Source organism: Hemiscyllium ocellatum, chromosome 3, assembly GCF_020745735.1.
Source record: "Hemiscyllium ocellatum isolate sHemOce1 chromosome 3, sHemOce1.pat.X.cur, whole genome shotgun sequence".
Classification (NCBI taxonomy): domain Eukaryota; kingdom Metazoa; phylum Chordata; class Chondrichthyes; order Orectolobiformes; family Hemiscylliidae; genus Hemiscyllium; species Hemiscyllium ocellatum.
In genome coordinates this window covers 63918163-63934963 of record NC_083403.1, presented here as the reverse complement: position 1 = coordinate 63934963, position 16801 = coordinate 63918163, and the positions used below count along the sequence as shown (strand labels likewise).

The 16801-nt window shown below is 41.6% G+C and overlaps 1 protein-coding gene across 3 annotated transcripts in view; it reads right to left on the bottom strand.

Annotated features, from left to right (window-relative positions):
* Nucleotides 1-16801, bottom strand: part of LOC132832501 (amine sulfotransferase-like) — a 43466-nt gene that overhangs the window by 15251 nt on the left and 11414 nt on the right. For 2 of the 3 annotated variants that reach the window (XM_060850559.1, XM_060850570.1), the window contains exons 2-3: nt 12692-12847; nt 2289-2488 (exon numbers count right to left, since the gene is read on the bottom strand). In XM_060850559.1, the coding sequence (XP_060706542.1) occupies nt 2289-2488; nt 12692-12830 (339 nt within the window). In that variant the 5' untranslated portion in view covers nt 12831-12847. The remainder of the gene's footprint in view (nt 1-2288; nt 2489-12691; nt 12848-16801) is intronic. The other variant, XM_060850579.1, reaches the window with a different exon arrangement.

Sequence of the window (16801 nt, the reverse complement as noted above, 5' to 3'; positions counted from 1 at the left end):
CATAAGAGGTACAGTTAGTAAGTGTGCAGATGACACCAAAATTGGAGGTGTAGCGGACAGTGAAGAGGGTTACTTCAGATTACAACAGGATCTGGACCAGATGAGCCAATGAGTTGAGAAGTGGCAGGTGGAGTTTAATTCAGATAAATGCGAGGTGCTGCATTTTGGGAAAGTAAATCTTAGCAGGACTTATACACTTAATGGTAAGGTCCTAGGGAGTGTTGCTGAACATAGAGACCTTGGAATACAGGTTCATAGCTACTTGAAAGTGGAGTCGCAGTTAGATAAGATAATGAAGAAGGCATTTGGTATGCTTTCCTTTATTGGTCAGAGTATTGAGTACAGGTGTTGGGAGGTCATGTTGTGGCTGTACAGGACATTGGTTAGGCCACTGTTGGAATGTTGCATGTAATTCTGGGTCTCCTTCCTAGCGGAAAGATCTTGTGAAATTTGAAAGGGTTCAAAAAAGATTTACAAGGATGTTGCCAAGGTTGGAGGATTTGAGCTACAGGGAGAGGCTGAACAGGCTGGGGTTGTTTTCCCTGGAGTGTCAGAGGTTGAGGGGTGACCTTATAGAGGTTTAAAAAATTATGAGGGGCATGGATAGGGTAAATAGGCAAAATCTTTCCCTGGGGTCAGGGAGTCCAGAACTAGAGGGCATAGGTTTAGAGTGAGAGGGGAAAGGTATAAAAGAGACGTACAGGGCAACATTTTCACACTGAGGGTGGTGTGGGTATGAAATGAGCTGCCAGAAGAAGTGGTGGAGGTTGGTACAATTGCAACATTTAAGAGGGATGGGTATATGAACAGGAAGGGTTTGGAGGGATATGGGCCGGTTGGCAGGTGGGACTAGATCGGGTTGGGATATCTGGTCAGCATGGACAGGTTGAACCGAAGGGTCTGTTTCCATGTGTACATCTCTATGACTATAAAGTTGTCATGATCATTTAGAATGGTGGAGCAGGCTTATTTTTATTTACTCCCTTGACCTGGGCATTGCTGCGTGGGCAACCAGTTAAGGCCCATCCCTAATTATCCTTAAGAAGATCGTGAGCTTTCTTCTTGAACTGCTATTACGCATGTGCTGTAGGTAGACTCACAATGCCACTTGAGAGGGAGTCCCAGGAATTTGACTCAGCAAATTGAGGGAACAGTCACATATCTCCAAGTCAGGACTGTGAGTGGCTTGGTGGGAATCTTGCAGATGGAATTAGTCCCATGTACTTGCTGTCCTTGGAATTGGTCATTGGATTGGAAGCTGCTGTCTAAGGGAGTCTTGGTGAATTTCTGCAGTGCATCTTGTAGATAGTTCACTGTTGCTATTCAAGGGATATGGGCATTTTTGGCTACATCAGCACTGAATGCCCTTCTCTTGTTGCCCTTAAGAAGACGGTGGTGAGTTACCCTCTTGAACCATAGCAATCCATTAAATAAACTTATAAACTTTGGAGGACAGAGTTTCAGGATTTAAGCCAACTATTTTTTTGACCTAATGTTTTTGAGCTCCACATTCCTATTCCTCTCTGCCACTAAAGGAAGGAAGGAATGGCAATATGTTTTCAAGTCAGGACAATGGGTGTGACTTTGAGGGAACTTGCAAGGTACTTATCAGGCATGTGATATAATACTCCCCACTTACCTGGATGGGCGCAGCTAACAACACTCAAAAACTTAACACTATCCAGGACAAAGCACTATCTGCAAGATGCAATGGAGAAATTCACCACAGCTCCTCAGCCAGCACTTTCAAAATGTACAACCATTACCATATAGAAGGACAAAGGGCAGCAAATACTTGGGTACACCACCACCTGAAAGTTCCCCTCCAAAACACACACCACCCTGACTTGTATAATTGGTGCTTCACTGTCACAGGATCTGAATCCTGAAAATTCATAAAAGCACAAGAATTTCTATCACAAGGACTGCATTATTTCAAGGTAGCACTGTACTACTTTCTCCGGTATAATTAGGGCATGGGAACTGAATGCTGACCCACACCCCAAGAACTAATAAAAGGATACTACTACATACCACCTTGTCAGCTCACTGCCTCCCTCTGCTGTGCTTGTGTGGGCCACATTAGGTGATGCTTGACACAGTTGGCCAACACGATAAAAATTATCATCTTATAGATGGAAGGCTGCAGCTAACCTTAATGTATGCTCACAGAAAATAGCACCATGAATATACAGAGAAGAAAAAACAGTCAGAGCAATGATGAACATGAAAGGCAAAACATATTATAAGCGAATAAATGAGTTGAAAGCAATAAAAGATGCACTTACTTTTCCAGTTTTCTTCAAACCCTCTGGGCTCAAGTGATAAGGCAAATGTGAGACAGCCAAACGAGGTGATGGCATTGTCAGAAAGCACATCGTTGGTACCTCAACCCAAGGAACACGTTCTACAGGTAGTTTATTTTGAACAGCGGCTAGGTCGCCATTGGAAAAAATCAAAGTCAAAATTTGTTGCATCCACACAGTTCCTGGTGTGTGATAGAATTATGAAAAGTTTGTGATTAAATTGTTGCAGGACAAATCCAACTCCTAGAATTATAACCTTTACATGAAATTCCAATTGCCAAATCATTTTGATTTGAGCCCTCCAAGTTTTCAGATGTCACCTCAAACATCTCCGAAATGAATTTTTGCATAAAACAGACTTGATTTTTCTCAAATTCTCCAGAAAGACTTCAATGCAGCTTTCAAGTTTTGATCTCGATAATCTAACTCCACTGACCAATGCACAATGTTGTTACATTGCAACCATTCAAAACAAGTTCAGTTAATTTTCCAAAGTTAACCCTTTCCCTCTTTGATCACTTCTATTAATGTCATACCCAAGATGTTTTATAATTTTTCTGTCAGTTTTGCTTTTATGATTGAAATCTTAATAACTTTGTCCTATCCTAATTTCTCTTATTTCTAAGTTTTATAAAATACTTATTTTTTTTCTTTTTATACACCTGATCATTTTGCTTTCCTAATTGCTGTTCTGCTTTTATTCCAATCATTTTTCATTGCTTTGTTCACCTTTTCTTTGTTGCTCTCCGGTGAGTGTTTTTGGTTTCAATTCCCCACCATTACCACCTGCCCTCCTATTCATTATTTATTTATTATCAGGCTTTTTTTTTGTTTTAAAAATGGGGTAAAAAGGATGATTTTTATGGATTGTACCCCTTTTGCCATCTCTTCTTGCTTGTTTATTTGAGCGAGTTGAAGAAGAATGAGGGCAAGAGGGTCAAAATCTTCCATTATTATTATTCCATGGTCCTCTTCTATACTTGGAGGGTTGGGGAAAAAAGCTTTAAAATTTAGTCCAATGTAAGTGAAGCTCAGGCTGTGTGGCCTTCCTGTTCATAGGTCCAAGTGATAAAGTCAGCAGTGGATGAGACCCAGACCAAATGCACAGCCTATCAGTTTTGCCTATGCAGGCTGGTGTACAGAACAAGGATCCCTGCTTAACAAGCCTTCCAAGACCAAAGAGTACACAGACTTCCACAGAGTTAGTCCCTAAAGTTGCCACCATTTTGACTCTCTTTCCAGAAAATCCTCAAATGCCTGCTCTCTAGTTTGGCCCTAGTCAGATCCCCAGAAACCTTTAATGAAGCCAACACCACAACCCTGTGTGAAAGTGGAGGATTGAAAAATGTGGTGCTGGAGAAACACAGCAGGCCAGGCAGCATCCGAGGAGCAGGGGAATCGACGTTTTGGGCATAAGCCCTTCTCCTGCTTCTCGGATGCTGCCCGGCCTGTGTTTTTCCAGCACCACATTTTTTAACTCTGGTCTCCAGCATCTGCAGTCCTCACTTTCTCCTGAAAGTGGAGGGTTGTTGACTTCTGACTGGCAGTTTCGAGGGCAGACTTCAGCTCCAGACAGATGAAAGTAGCTCAGCCAGTGCTCCTCTTGCTGTCTCCTCATGAGCAAATGGTCTCCTTATTTAAGGAAGGATGTCATGGCAATGGAGGCAGTTAAACAGGTGGATTATCATTGAATCCCTACAGTGTGTAAGCAGGCCCTTTGGCCCAACAAGTTCACACTGACTCTCCAAAGAGTAACCCACCCAAACCCAATCCCCTACCTTATTATCCTACATTTACCACAACTAATGCACCTAACCTAAACATCCCTGAACACTATGGGCAATTTAGCATGGCCAATTCACCTAACCTACACACCTTTGGATTGTGGGAGGAAACTGGGGCACCTGGAGGAAACCCACCCAGACATGGAGAAAGTATACAGACTCCACACAGACAGTCGCCCGAGGCTGGAATCGAACCCAGGTCCCTGGAGCTGTGAGGCAGCAGTGCTCGCCACTGAGTCACTGTGCCCCCAAAAGTGAGGACTGCAGATGCTGGAGATCAGAGTTGAGACAGTGTGGTGCTGGAAAAGCACAGCAAGTCAGGCAGCATTGGAGGAGTAGGAGAATTGATGTTTCGGACAGAAGCCTTTCATCAGGAAGGGCTTACGCCTAAAACATTGATTTCCCTGCTCCTCGGATGATCCTGACCTGCTGTGCTTTTCCAGCATTACAGTTTTGATTGTGTAAGATTGTCTGGTGGAATCAATACCTACGTAAGTGAAGGTTGCAGTAGCTTTAGCACACAACATTGATGAATGCTGTGACATGTTAAAAAGATCTATATGTGCCTTCTTCACGAGAGACAGCTTAAGAGATCTCCACATCTTCAGGTAGAAAAAAAATAGTGGAGTTGGAGCCTGGTCTTATTAGACAGGGAGAACTTTGGTGTTGCCAGATTCCCAAATCTCACCTAATAGCAAATCCAAAGTTTGGGCAATCCTTGGTTTGACTGATGCCTGGGTGAGTGACTAAAACCTGGTGCAGGCTAGGGGCAGAGAATTGTAGTCTAGATTAGAATGGTGCTGGAAAAGTACACAGGTCAGGCAGCATCCGAGGAGCAGGAAAATGAACATTTCGGGCAAAAGCCTTACTTGCTCCCACAGAGAATTGTAGCCAACATAGAAGCATATTGTTCTGCTGTGAGTGTAACATCTCTTTATTCTTGTCAAGGTAGGCAGTGCAAATGAGTTCACCTCTTGCCAAGAAGTTAATATAGGCCAAAAGACTTATAAATGGTCAATATGATGAATGTTTTAAAGTTAATAAGAAATTCCCAAGCAGAATCAACATGGCTTCTTGAAGGGGAAATCACCTGACAAATGTATTAGAATTATCTTGGGGAGGTAACAGGCAAGATATGTAAAAGAAACCAGTAAACGAACTTTTTTAAAAAAGTGTTCAATAATGTACTGAAAATAAGGATACTTAAAATTAGAGTCCATGTGTTTGTGGATAGGAGGATTGGCTAATGAAAGGAAGACAAAGTTGGGATAAATGAGGCATTTTCACATCAGCAATATGTAGATAGCATTAGGTTGTTGGGGTCACAATTATTTACAACATTCATTAAATAACTTCGATGAGAGAAGAGAATGTAATCAAGTTTGTGGATGACAAAAATTGATAGGATGGCAAGTGCTGAGGGTGAGACAGAGAGAGAAGGATACAGACAGGTCGAGAGAGTGTGGGGACATATTTGGCAGATGGAATACAATGTGGAAAAATGTGGGGTTTTGCACTTTGACAGAAAGAATAGAAGAATTTAATATTACTTTAAGGGAGAGATTCTGCAGAAAGCTGAAGAAAAAAAAAGAAATTTTGTTGCGGAGGCAGCATCCTCATGCATGAGACCACACAGAAAACTGAATACAAGTTCAGAAAGCAATAGAGAAGACAAATCAAATGTTGATCTTTATTTCAAAGGAAATGAAGAATAAAAATAGGAAATTCTTTCCAAAACAAAACAAGACACTAATTAGTCCATACCTAGATTACTGGAACAGTTTAAGGAAATACTGAAGGCAGTCCAGAGAAGATTCATTCAGTCGAGTTGGAGTACGTACGGTTTGTCTTGAAGAGAGGTTGAATGGGTTAGCTTGTACTCAGAGTTTGGAAGAATGAGAGGTGACCTTATTGAAACATACAAGATTCTTAGGGGACTTGATAGGATGGATACTGAGAAGTTGCTTTCTCTTGTGGGGCTCTAGGATCACAGAGCTTAATCTCAGAATAATGGGTTGCCTATTAGGACAGAAATGAAGGGATTTTTTTCCCTCTTCATGATGAATCCATGGAATTCTTTACTGCAGAGGGTGAGCCATTAAATATATTCAAGCTGAGACAGATAAATTTATAAACAGTACTAGAATTGTGGGGCAACAAACAGGAAAGTAGAGTTCAGTGTTATTAGGTCAGCCATGATCTCATTGAATGGAAAAGCAAGCTCGATGAGCCAAATGGCCTACTTCTGCTCCTAAGGCAGATGGTATGATATAGATCCTCATGAATGTCATTACACAACATTCAGAAATCAGCCAAGTATCGGAGATGAACAGACACTTGTTACCTAGAAACCGTAATGCAGGCATGTAATCTGTCATATTGAAGCAAATGAACTTGATGCTCTAACTATGGACTTGCATGAGAGCAGGGCAAAAACTCACAATCTGCTCTTGTCCAGATTCAATGAGCTCACTTTATGAACTTATGAGTAGACCATTTAGTCCTTCTTTCAATAAGATCATGGCTGAGCAGTAACTGTTGGGAGACAACATGTCATTTTTTTCTTTGCATCCACAAAGAGGATTATTCTTAGCTGTATTCTTCCAGGCCAATGAGGAAAAGGAAAAGGCAAAGTTAGGGTCAAGTGTCAGAGCATAGAATAGACTTGAACATCTGTGATTGAAGTGAATTGGCCGCCTCAAATCTTCCCTACAAGACCAATTGCTTCAACCTCTTGGAAAATTTCTGCTGTTACTCCACTGTAGAAGAATAACGATAGGTTAGCATCTGCATGTCTAGACCATATAACTCACCAATTTCTCTTTGAGTCAGAATGTTTGGATACTGTCATTAGATAGTGTCCACCTTTATGTTGGCGATGGTGTGGAAGGTTAAAACAGAGCTTCAATGTAACCACAAAATAGATGTGTACAATACCAATAGGGGGTAGCTGTGCTCTCTATCTCCCCCAGGTGGCTGGAGGCATAATGTAATGAAGCCTGGGCCCTGGATAATTTACATTTCTTTTCTCCATGATCTGTAGGTCTGCATTGTATCCCTACTTATTCAAGTGATTTTAATTTATTTTAAATCAACACTGGACTTTAAAAACTGGACAAATAATGGTATCAAATAAAAAGCTAATGACAAAGTAAAAATAAAGTTATATAACTAATAGATGCTAGACTATAACCTAATTATAGCATAAAAGGCAATGTTTAGTAGCCAGTGCAGCTCTCCTGCATCCATGGTAGCATAGTAGTAATGACACTAGACCAGTTATGCAAGTGGCCATGACTGATGTACCAGTAAGAGGTTCTGTAACTCAGTGTAAATAAAAAAAGGAATTTAAAAGCTCATCTTGCAGTAATGTTGACCATGAAATAAATTGCCATAAAAACCCATGTGGTTAACTTATGTTCTTTAAGGTAGGGACCCAGCTGGTCTGGCCTTCATGTGGTTCATTCTGAAGCCGCACAGTGGAATGGACAACAATATTGTCAGAGGTGTCGACATCTCAAGAAAGACCGAGGGTTTCAGTTATTCCTACAATCTAGCTCCTCACTACTAGCTACCAAGTTTAATTTAGATGACATGAATAAGTTTAGTTTATTTTTAGTAGTTGTTCTGCTATCAACAATCACTTTATACTTCTGATTTAATATCAACTTCACTCCTTACCTTGGTTTGACTTTTACTTTCACCTCCCATTTCTTTTAGCTTCTAAGATTTGGGTCTGAGGTTTGTGGCACATGATAGTGGGCCAGAAATACTCCATGTGAGTCATTTGGCAGACCCTGGGCCATATTTAATGTCTACTTAGTTGTGCAAAATACCTAATCTGATGCATAAATAAAATCAATTGATCTCTATCCTCCATTTTATCTCAATGCCTTTGAAGGAAAACATGCTCATATCCTTGTCCTCCCTTATCTTGCCCATCGCTAAGAGGATCAGGGAAGCTCCAATCTTACATATTCATCAGATCCTCCACCTAGTTCATTAGAAGAGCCTCATTTATCCCTTTCACGAGGACACAGCTGTCCAACTCCAAACAGGTAAAGTTGATCTATGGCTCTATTTCCTCCTGTGCCAGTCTTTCTGCAAGTATCCCATGAAGTAGTAACCGTTTTCACACCATTCTTTCAGCCAGGCATTCACATTCCTGATCAATTTGGATTTTAACTATAAAAAAAACTTCTGATGTGTCCTTCTGCCAGGATCTTCTTTTTTTTCCCCGAGTCAATCATCTTGACAGATTACAACTCCATCTTCCCTCACCTTTCATGCTTCTCATTCATAATAGGAAGGAGGTACACCTCTGAATTTAAATTGTGACAAGAGAATGTTCTTGCTCAATCATTAAATCCCTATAGCTACAACTGTAATTAGCCCTTAATCCCTCCACATCCTCCTTATGCCCCAAGGGCTAACTTCAACCTCATTGTTGGGATTCTACCTATAAAGCTAGAAACGTTCAAGGAATAGGGAATGTAAGTACATTGTTGCTGCTGGAATGTATAATATTTATTGGATCACTTCATCTTTCTTTGGTTCCTTTTACTCTGATGAATAACTGCCATACTTGCTCCTTGCCTTTGCTTCTCACATACAATCATATTTCAATTCATTTTCTCCAGGGTAACTCCCCTTCTATTTTGTCAATGAATGTCATTAACTCACTCTAGCAGAGGCTGCAACAGACATTTACTGCTTCAGGATTTCATGCCTGCAGTTCTGCTGAAGAAGTTTACCTATTAAAGCACTAACAAATTCACTGCGATTGTGTGTTGTGGTTGAATTATTTTGCTTCAGTACATACATTAACTATAAGTTAAAGTAAAATGTATAACTTGGATTTTACATTATCAAGATATTAAGAAACTAAAAATAGTACAGATAAAAATAAAGACTGATTGCTATGATGCTACCTTTGGGTAGCAAGAGTGTGAATCTGACTGTATATGTGCAATGTAAAACCTGAAGCAACAAAAAGCAATAGAGCCAGTTTCTAAGATGGCTCTTGACAAAGTGTGATCCAGCCTGAGAGTCATTGGTGGCTGATGAAGCAGAGCTTGCCCTTGCTGATGGCATTTTCCCTGGCCACTACTCTTTTGCTGCTCCCCTGGACACTCCGGCTACAATGCAGGGCTCCTTCCTAACAGGAAGGTGACATGCTCGATATCCAGAATTGCTGTAGCTCCTCATTCCTGAAGGGCTTATGCCCAAAATGTCGATTCTCCTGCTCCTTGGATGCTGCCTGACCTGCTGCACTTTTCCAGCAACACATTTTTCAAGCATATATGGATCACCATTTCACAAAATGCAAATGTGACCTGATGTTTGATTAGAAATCAATTCATGCAGACTATTTGAAAGAAATAAAAGTCTCATTACAAATATCAAAGTAACCCACAACCTGCTTTCAGACACTCAAAGCTCTAAAAAGGTCATTATGCTAACGTTTCCATCATGCTGGCATAGCTGTATCAGGTTTCTATTTCAGAAAAATTCTATTCATTTACCTGATGTTGTTATTTGCTTTATAGAAAGTCTCTTCTCAAAACCTTTAAAACAAGCTGATATCTCTGCTCACTTCCTACTGGACTTGGCTTCTTCAGCTCATGTATTCAATACCTTGTAGGATACCTTCCCTTTACTACCTCGCCAGCTTAGATTCAGACTTGACGATAGGTGACATTTCAGTTTTAACAAGATACTTGTCTCACATTTTGTCTCTCCCATGGGAGAGACAGTGTAAGGTCATCAGAAGACATGTGTTGATAATGTGCCTTAACATTAGGAAGCATAGAACAGAGGTGTTTAAGTTTGCGATGTTGTAGCCATATAAAATAGTCTTCAATACATTGGTTTCAATAGGAACCCAAATCTGAGATTTATGTTAGGTAACCTAACAGAAAACCACAAAACACATTAACCTCTACATCTTTCAGCTTGGGGCTTCCACCATGCAACTCAAGTCAGCTTCAACTGCTTATACTCAGTCAAACACCACTTCTGCTGTTAAAGAAGTCTTTGAGTTGGTTTCGGCCTTAATGAATCCACTTTGGATGGCTCTCTGGGTCATAAAACTCAAGTCAGTAAAGTATGTCAACAAATATCTCAAAGGGTCTTGCTTTTCATTTTGCTAAAATCACAATTTCTTGGAAATGCTGGCTTTAAAATCATGTAAAAAGCATGCAATGGAGTTCTCAATAAAATCTTCATAGAATTGAAATCTAAACTATAATCTGTCCTATACTTTAGAATTGGAGCTCTCAAACATATTACTGAAGCCTTCAAAACACCTGACAATCTGGTTGCTGATGATCCTTTTCCAAACCCACCGATTCCCATAACTACCTGGTTTACATCTCCTCCCATCCTACCTCCTGCAAAAATGCCATCCCATATTCCCAATTCCTCTGCTTCCAACATATCTGATCCCAGGAGAACCAGTTCCACCACAGGATGGCCTCCTTCTTTAAAAACTAATTTCTCCTTTCACGTGGTTGAAGATGCCCTCCAATGCATTTCATCCACATCCCACATCTCCGCCCTCAGGCCTCACCCCTCCAACCGCAACAAGGACAGAACCCCTGGTCCTCACCTTCCACACCAGCCTCTGCATAAACCGCATCATCTGCTGACATTTTCAGCACCTGGGATATATTTCCCTCCCCACCCCAATCCGCTTTCCACAAAGACTGCCCCCTCTGACTACCTGGTCAGGACCACACCCCCCAACAACCCACCCTCCCCTCCTGGCACCTTCCCTTGTCACCGCAGGAATTGCAAAACCTGAGCCCACACCTCCTCCCTCACCTCCATCCAAGGCCCCAAAGGAGCCTTCCACATCCATCAAAGTTTCACATGCACTTCCACAAAATGTCATTTATTGCATCCATTGCTCCCGATGAGGTCTCCTTTACACTGGGAGACTGATGTCTTCTTGTGGAGCGCTTCAGGGAATATCTCCAGGACACCTGCACCAATAAACCCCACCACACCGTGACTGAACATCAACTCCCACTCCCAGTCTGCTGAGGACATGCAGGTCCTGGGCCTCCTCCACCGCCACTCCCTCACCACCCAATGCTTAGAGGAAAAACGCCTCATCTTCTGCCTTGAGACCCTTCAACCCCATGGCATCAATGTGGACTTCATCAGTTTCCTCATTCCCCCTTCCCCAGTTACAACCTTTCAGCTCAGCACTCCTCATGACCTGTCAATCTTCCTTTCCACCTATCCACTCCATCTTCCCCTCAGACCTATTACCCCAGCTCCATCCACCTATTACACAACTACCTTCTCTCCACCCAGAGGCTTCCAGCCTCATTCATAATGAAGGGCTTCTGCTGGAAGTGTTGATTTTCCTGCTCCTCAGATGCTGCCTGACCTGCTGTGCTTTTCCAGCACCACTAAGCTTAACTCTAATCTCCAACATCTGCAGTTCTGATTTTTGCCTAAGATATGGTTGCGGTCAGAACTCCAACTTCCTGGTTTCCAACCCTATCCCATGATTGTTTGTCTTGTCTATGAAACAGAACTAACAAGTCTTAAATTCAAATGAGTCCCATATCTTTGTGACAAGAGGGTGGCACGGTGGTTGTGGTTAGCACTGCTACCTCAGTGCCAGGGACCCAAGTTAGATTCCAGCCTTGGGCAGCTTTCTCCCTGTGCCCGCATGGATTTCCTCTAGATGCTCCAGTTTCCTCCCACAGTCCAAAGATGTACAGGCCAGGTGAATTAGCCATTCTAAATTGCCCATAGTGTTAGGTGTATCATCGAGGGAAGTGGGTCTGGGTGGGTTATTCTTCAGAGGGTCTGTGTAGACTTGTTGGGCCGGAGGGCCTGTTTCCAAACTGTAGGTAATCTAATCAATTTCCAAACAAAACTCCCTTAATTTCTCATTGGTCTTAAGGTAAACCTATTATTCTTAAACTGCGTTGTTTAGTTATAGACAGACCCACAAGAGGAAATAACCTCCTGTTATCAAACATTAAAGTTCCCTGAGGATCTAGGTTTCAATTGGACCACCTCATTTTTCTACATTCTAAAATGCCTTTTTGTTGCAAGCTCTAATGAGTTATTTTTGGAAAGTATAATTTTTGAAAGAAAAAGTATTATTTTAATTTAAGATAGATGAAGCCTTTCATTTTATGACAGAGTCTAGTAAACCTTCTCTGAACGGATTCTATTATAAGCATTTTTTCTCCCCCCCACCAAATAACCTCCATAATTATATAGCACTCCAGATGGGTTCCAGAGAAAAGCCTTGGACAGCTGTAATATATTTTTATTTTAAAAAGTCAACTTTTACATTCCACTCCTTGCAATTTGCTTGTTGTACGTGTGTACTAACTTTTGTGATTCATGTACCAGGATATCCTGACTCTTGGGTGAAAAAGTTAACATATAAAAAAATGGAACAAGCAGAACTAGCCTCAGCTCTCAAATTCCTCTCTTCATTCTTATGTCCCCAGATGACTACTGGCTTGTATGAGCTATCAGAAACACCTGTATTGGAGCAAAATCCACAGAGTTGAGAAATACGGGTGGCAAGGAGGAAGTACCAGGGAAATTGCACAATTTCCTTACCTGATTTTGGATATGTCATTGCAATTACATCACCATCTCTTATTTCAGTATTAATCAGTTCGTCCAAATACTCTATGGTGTGAATATTGGAGATAAAGTTGCAGCCTTTGTATTCAAAAAGTTCATGATTATCAGACATTGTTAGTGTTCAGAATCCTAGAATTAAAAGACAAACAAAAATCAAAGTTAGTTTTTTTTTCTAATTTTGCAACAAATGTCACAGGAGCATTATTCAAATAAAAATATAGCCACAAGGCAGGAGTGGTAAAATTCAACTGTAATCACTACCTTTTTTGAATATAGCAATCTGACCTTTTCTCCTGCTTTGTTTTTGCTTTCATAGTTGGACATCATTCTGCTTTCCCAAATGTTTCTATCCCACCTATTCAAATCCTGTTACATTTCCAATTTCTCCTGGTCATCAATAACCTTTAGTTCCTCTCCAGTGTGGAGAAGGTTCAGGATAAAATATCTTCCAATCGTTTAGCCTAGGATTGTGCTTCTATTTTGTAGGTTAAGGGAAAGACTTTGTTTCATTTGAATTCTCACAGGAATAAGGGTAGCTAAAAGTGTTTGTGCATTTAGAGGTGAATTGTTCTGTCTTTTAGACAATAAGGATGGAGGCGGGGAGAGGAGAGTTGAGCTATTGTCTTGCACTAAGGTTCAAAGTTTGAGAGAAGATTTGTGGTTCGGGTGCTCGTTGTGATTCTGTTTGCCAAGCTGGGAATTTGTGTTGCAGATGTTTCGTCCCGTCTAGGTGACATCCTCAGTGCTTGGGTGCCTCCTGTGAAGCGCTTCTGTGATCTTTCCTCCGCCATTTATAGTGATTTGTACCTGCCGCTTCCGGTTGTCAGTTCCAGCTGTCCGCTGCAGTGGTTGTATATTGGGTCCAGGTCGATGTGCTTATTGATTGAATCTGTGGATGAGTGCCATGCCTCTAGGAATTCCCTGGCTGTTCGGTTTGGCTTGTCCTATAATTGTAGTGTTGTCCCAGTTGAACTCATGTTGCTCGTCATCTGCGTGTATGGCTACTAAGGATAGCTAGTCGTGTCATTTCATGGCTAGTTGGTGTTCATGGATGCGGATCGTTAGCTGTCTTCCTGTTTGTCCTATGTAGTGTTTTGTGCAGTCCTTGTATGGGATTTTGTATTTCCGAACTGACAGCCAGACTACTGCGACCACTAGGACTCATAACAGCACACACCAACAGCCACTCTCAGACAACAACTCACCAGAACGAAGGACCTGATACCCAGTATGAGCAAAACCAATGTAGTGTACAAAATCCCATGCAAGGACTGCACAAAACACAACGTAGGACAAACAGGAAGACAGCTAACGATCTGCATCCATGAACACCAACTATCCACGAAACGACACGACCAGCTATCCTTAGTAGCCACACGCAGATGACAAGCAACATGAGTTCAACTGGGACAACATTATAGGACAAGCCAAACAGAACAGCCAGGGAATTCCTAGAGGCATGGCACTCATCCACAGATTCAATTAATAAGCATATCGACCTGGACCCAATGTACCGGCCACTGCAGCAGACAGCTAGAACTGACAACCGAAAGTGGCAGATTCAAACCACTACAAATGCCAGAGGAAAGATCACAGAAGCGCTTCACAGGAGGCGCCCAAGCATTGAGGGTGTCACCTAGACAGGGGACAAAATGTCTGCAACACAAATTCCCAGCTTGGCAAACAGAACTGGACCTGTCATACATACTGAACTCATTGTGTTTTTGACTAAGTGTCAGCTTTGATTTTCTGGAGCTTTTCTGATGCAAAGCTTATCAAGATCTTTTGTGGCATCTGACCAAATTCACTCATTAGCTAGCTACCCTGCCCCAATGGTGCTCCTTTCACCTGATTCAAGGTCCATCTTACCACACCTTGTTCCCATAACTCAAAAGTCACTGAAGGTTTGCCAAAAGACCAATATCTCTGGTGCCCATGCCATCTTTAAAAGACCATGGAGTACCAGGACAAGCATGGCAGTCTGACATCATCTCACCAGCAATGCAATGGCACAGTAGCCAAGCCCCACAGACATCTGATACTGCCTCACACATGCAACCCCATTCTCTCACATTGTCACTGTTTACCTGTTCTTAGATACCTTTATTAGGATGTAGCTAAGTTAGCTAGGGACTGACTAGGGAAATTCTCATACAGGCAAGCAATCAGACATTTACAAAGATTAGCTGAAAAACAAACAAGACAAAATAGATGAGGTGGTTTACCTACAATGTAAATCAAATGCTGACATCATGCCCAATAACTATTTGTTGGTTCACGACTGAGACATTCCGTACAAGTCATGCCCTATAAGAAGCCAACAGCATAGACAAAGCAGCTGCAATGATCCCAGCAATGAAACAGCATGGATTTCCACTCCTGCAGGTCTCAGGTACTGCTCTGGTATAGCTGCATTAGACAGAGCCTGCATTGATATTGCACCTCATTCATTCCTAGGAGACTGGGGGCTCCTTGTCCCTCGTATCTGCCTTTACCTTCTCAGAAAGTCAGCCTGCTGTAACCAACATTCCTGCAGTGGCAAGGCACAGGGGCCTGATGGAAATCATCAATGTTGGAAACATGGAGCAAAATAGATTTAGCTGTGAGTGGTCAATGGTGGTAAATCCTGCAGATGAGAGTTGCACACTTTAAATCAAAATCGATATGCTGTAGCATAATGAGGGTCATGTCTCCATCATTTAATCAAATCAGTTTCAGCCTCAGCACCACTGACTGAGTGACTGCTAAATTACATAAAGCAGTGTCTGCTATACTCTGGACCCTTTTTGATCCAAATCTCATGCTCAATTTTTTATTGCATTTAATAGTTCACTGTTATATACATGGCAGATGATAAGTCAATCATTTCAGACTCCCACAGAACCCTTGGAATTGTCAAAAATTATGGGTCATTTTTGGCTAGCGCAGCCCTCTATATGCAGCTAACTTATTCAACGTTGACTACTCAATGTTCAATTTTAAGAATTAATAGTATGGAAAAAAGTCTGCTTGACCAGCATTTAAACTCTAAACATGTTTACTCTGCATGTATTACAAATGGATGAAAGATGAAACTTAAAATGGAATGTAGCTGCAGTTTGCAGTTACCTGCTCTATGTATTTTCCCCATATATGGTCCTGGCATCAAGCATCTTGAGCTTTTGTCCCAAATGACATTGACTTCATCCACCCAGGATATTGTCACAGCCATTATACAGAAGCCATATGGCATCTGGAGGACACCAAGCAGTGGCAAGGAATGTAGCTCAGTTCAGACACCATCAGCACTAGGCTCTGCCTTGTCACCAGGTAGATCCCAGAACCTCCTTGTCCCATTTTACCTCCTTACCCATCTCCCTACAACATTGAACTCTGCCTCCAACTGTCCTGCCTACTGTTGACAGTCAGAGTCCCTTAAAAACAGAACTTTATTAGCATTAACTGCTTAGGATGAGATTTCGTTTAACAGTTATTACAGCAGTAATTGGCTTTCCAGAATTCTAGCATATGAAAACAGATGGAAGATTTAAAAATTAGAGGTCATAATGCTTATTAAACTAGTGTCAACAATTTATCTGGTGCCAAATGTACCCTGGTAACAGCAAGTGTTTTCAAAAATAAGAAGGTTTTGTTCTTAGAAAGAATGAAAACTGACCTTCAAAATGGAGGTGGGCAAGGGGACATTAGTCAGGGGACAAGTACACATGATGATCATTGGCTAAAAGGATCCAGACAATTGACTGGACACAAAGTAATTCAGCCTGAAAACAAGATTTAACAACAAGTGCTCAGGGGTAAGGAGGAGTTCTTAGCAGGCTGATATTCTCAGCTGATATGTAGTAAATGAAGCAGAAGAGGAGGATGACCCAGGGAAGAGTTCCCAATACCTAGGTTGGACACCAGGATGCTACCCCACCGCTTTATCCAAATCAAGATATTCCACACCACCAGCCTGTTTGGCCTCTGGGCATAGTGAACTATCCCCAGTTGTCACAGTTGTGTACTGTTTAAAAAAAGTCTAAGGTACCATTTCAAAAAAGGGCTGCTTTTTAAACAAATTCATTGAACTAAAAGAACATTACT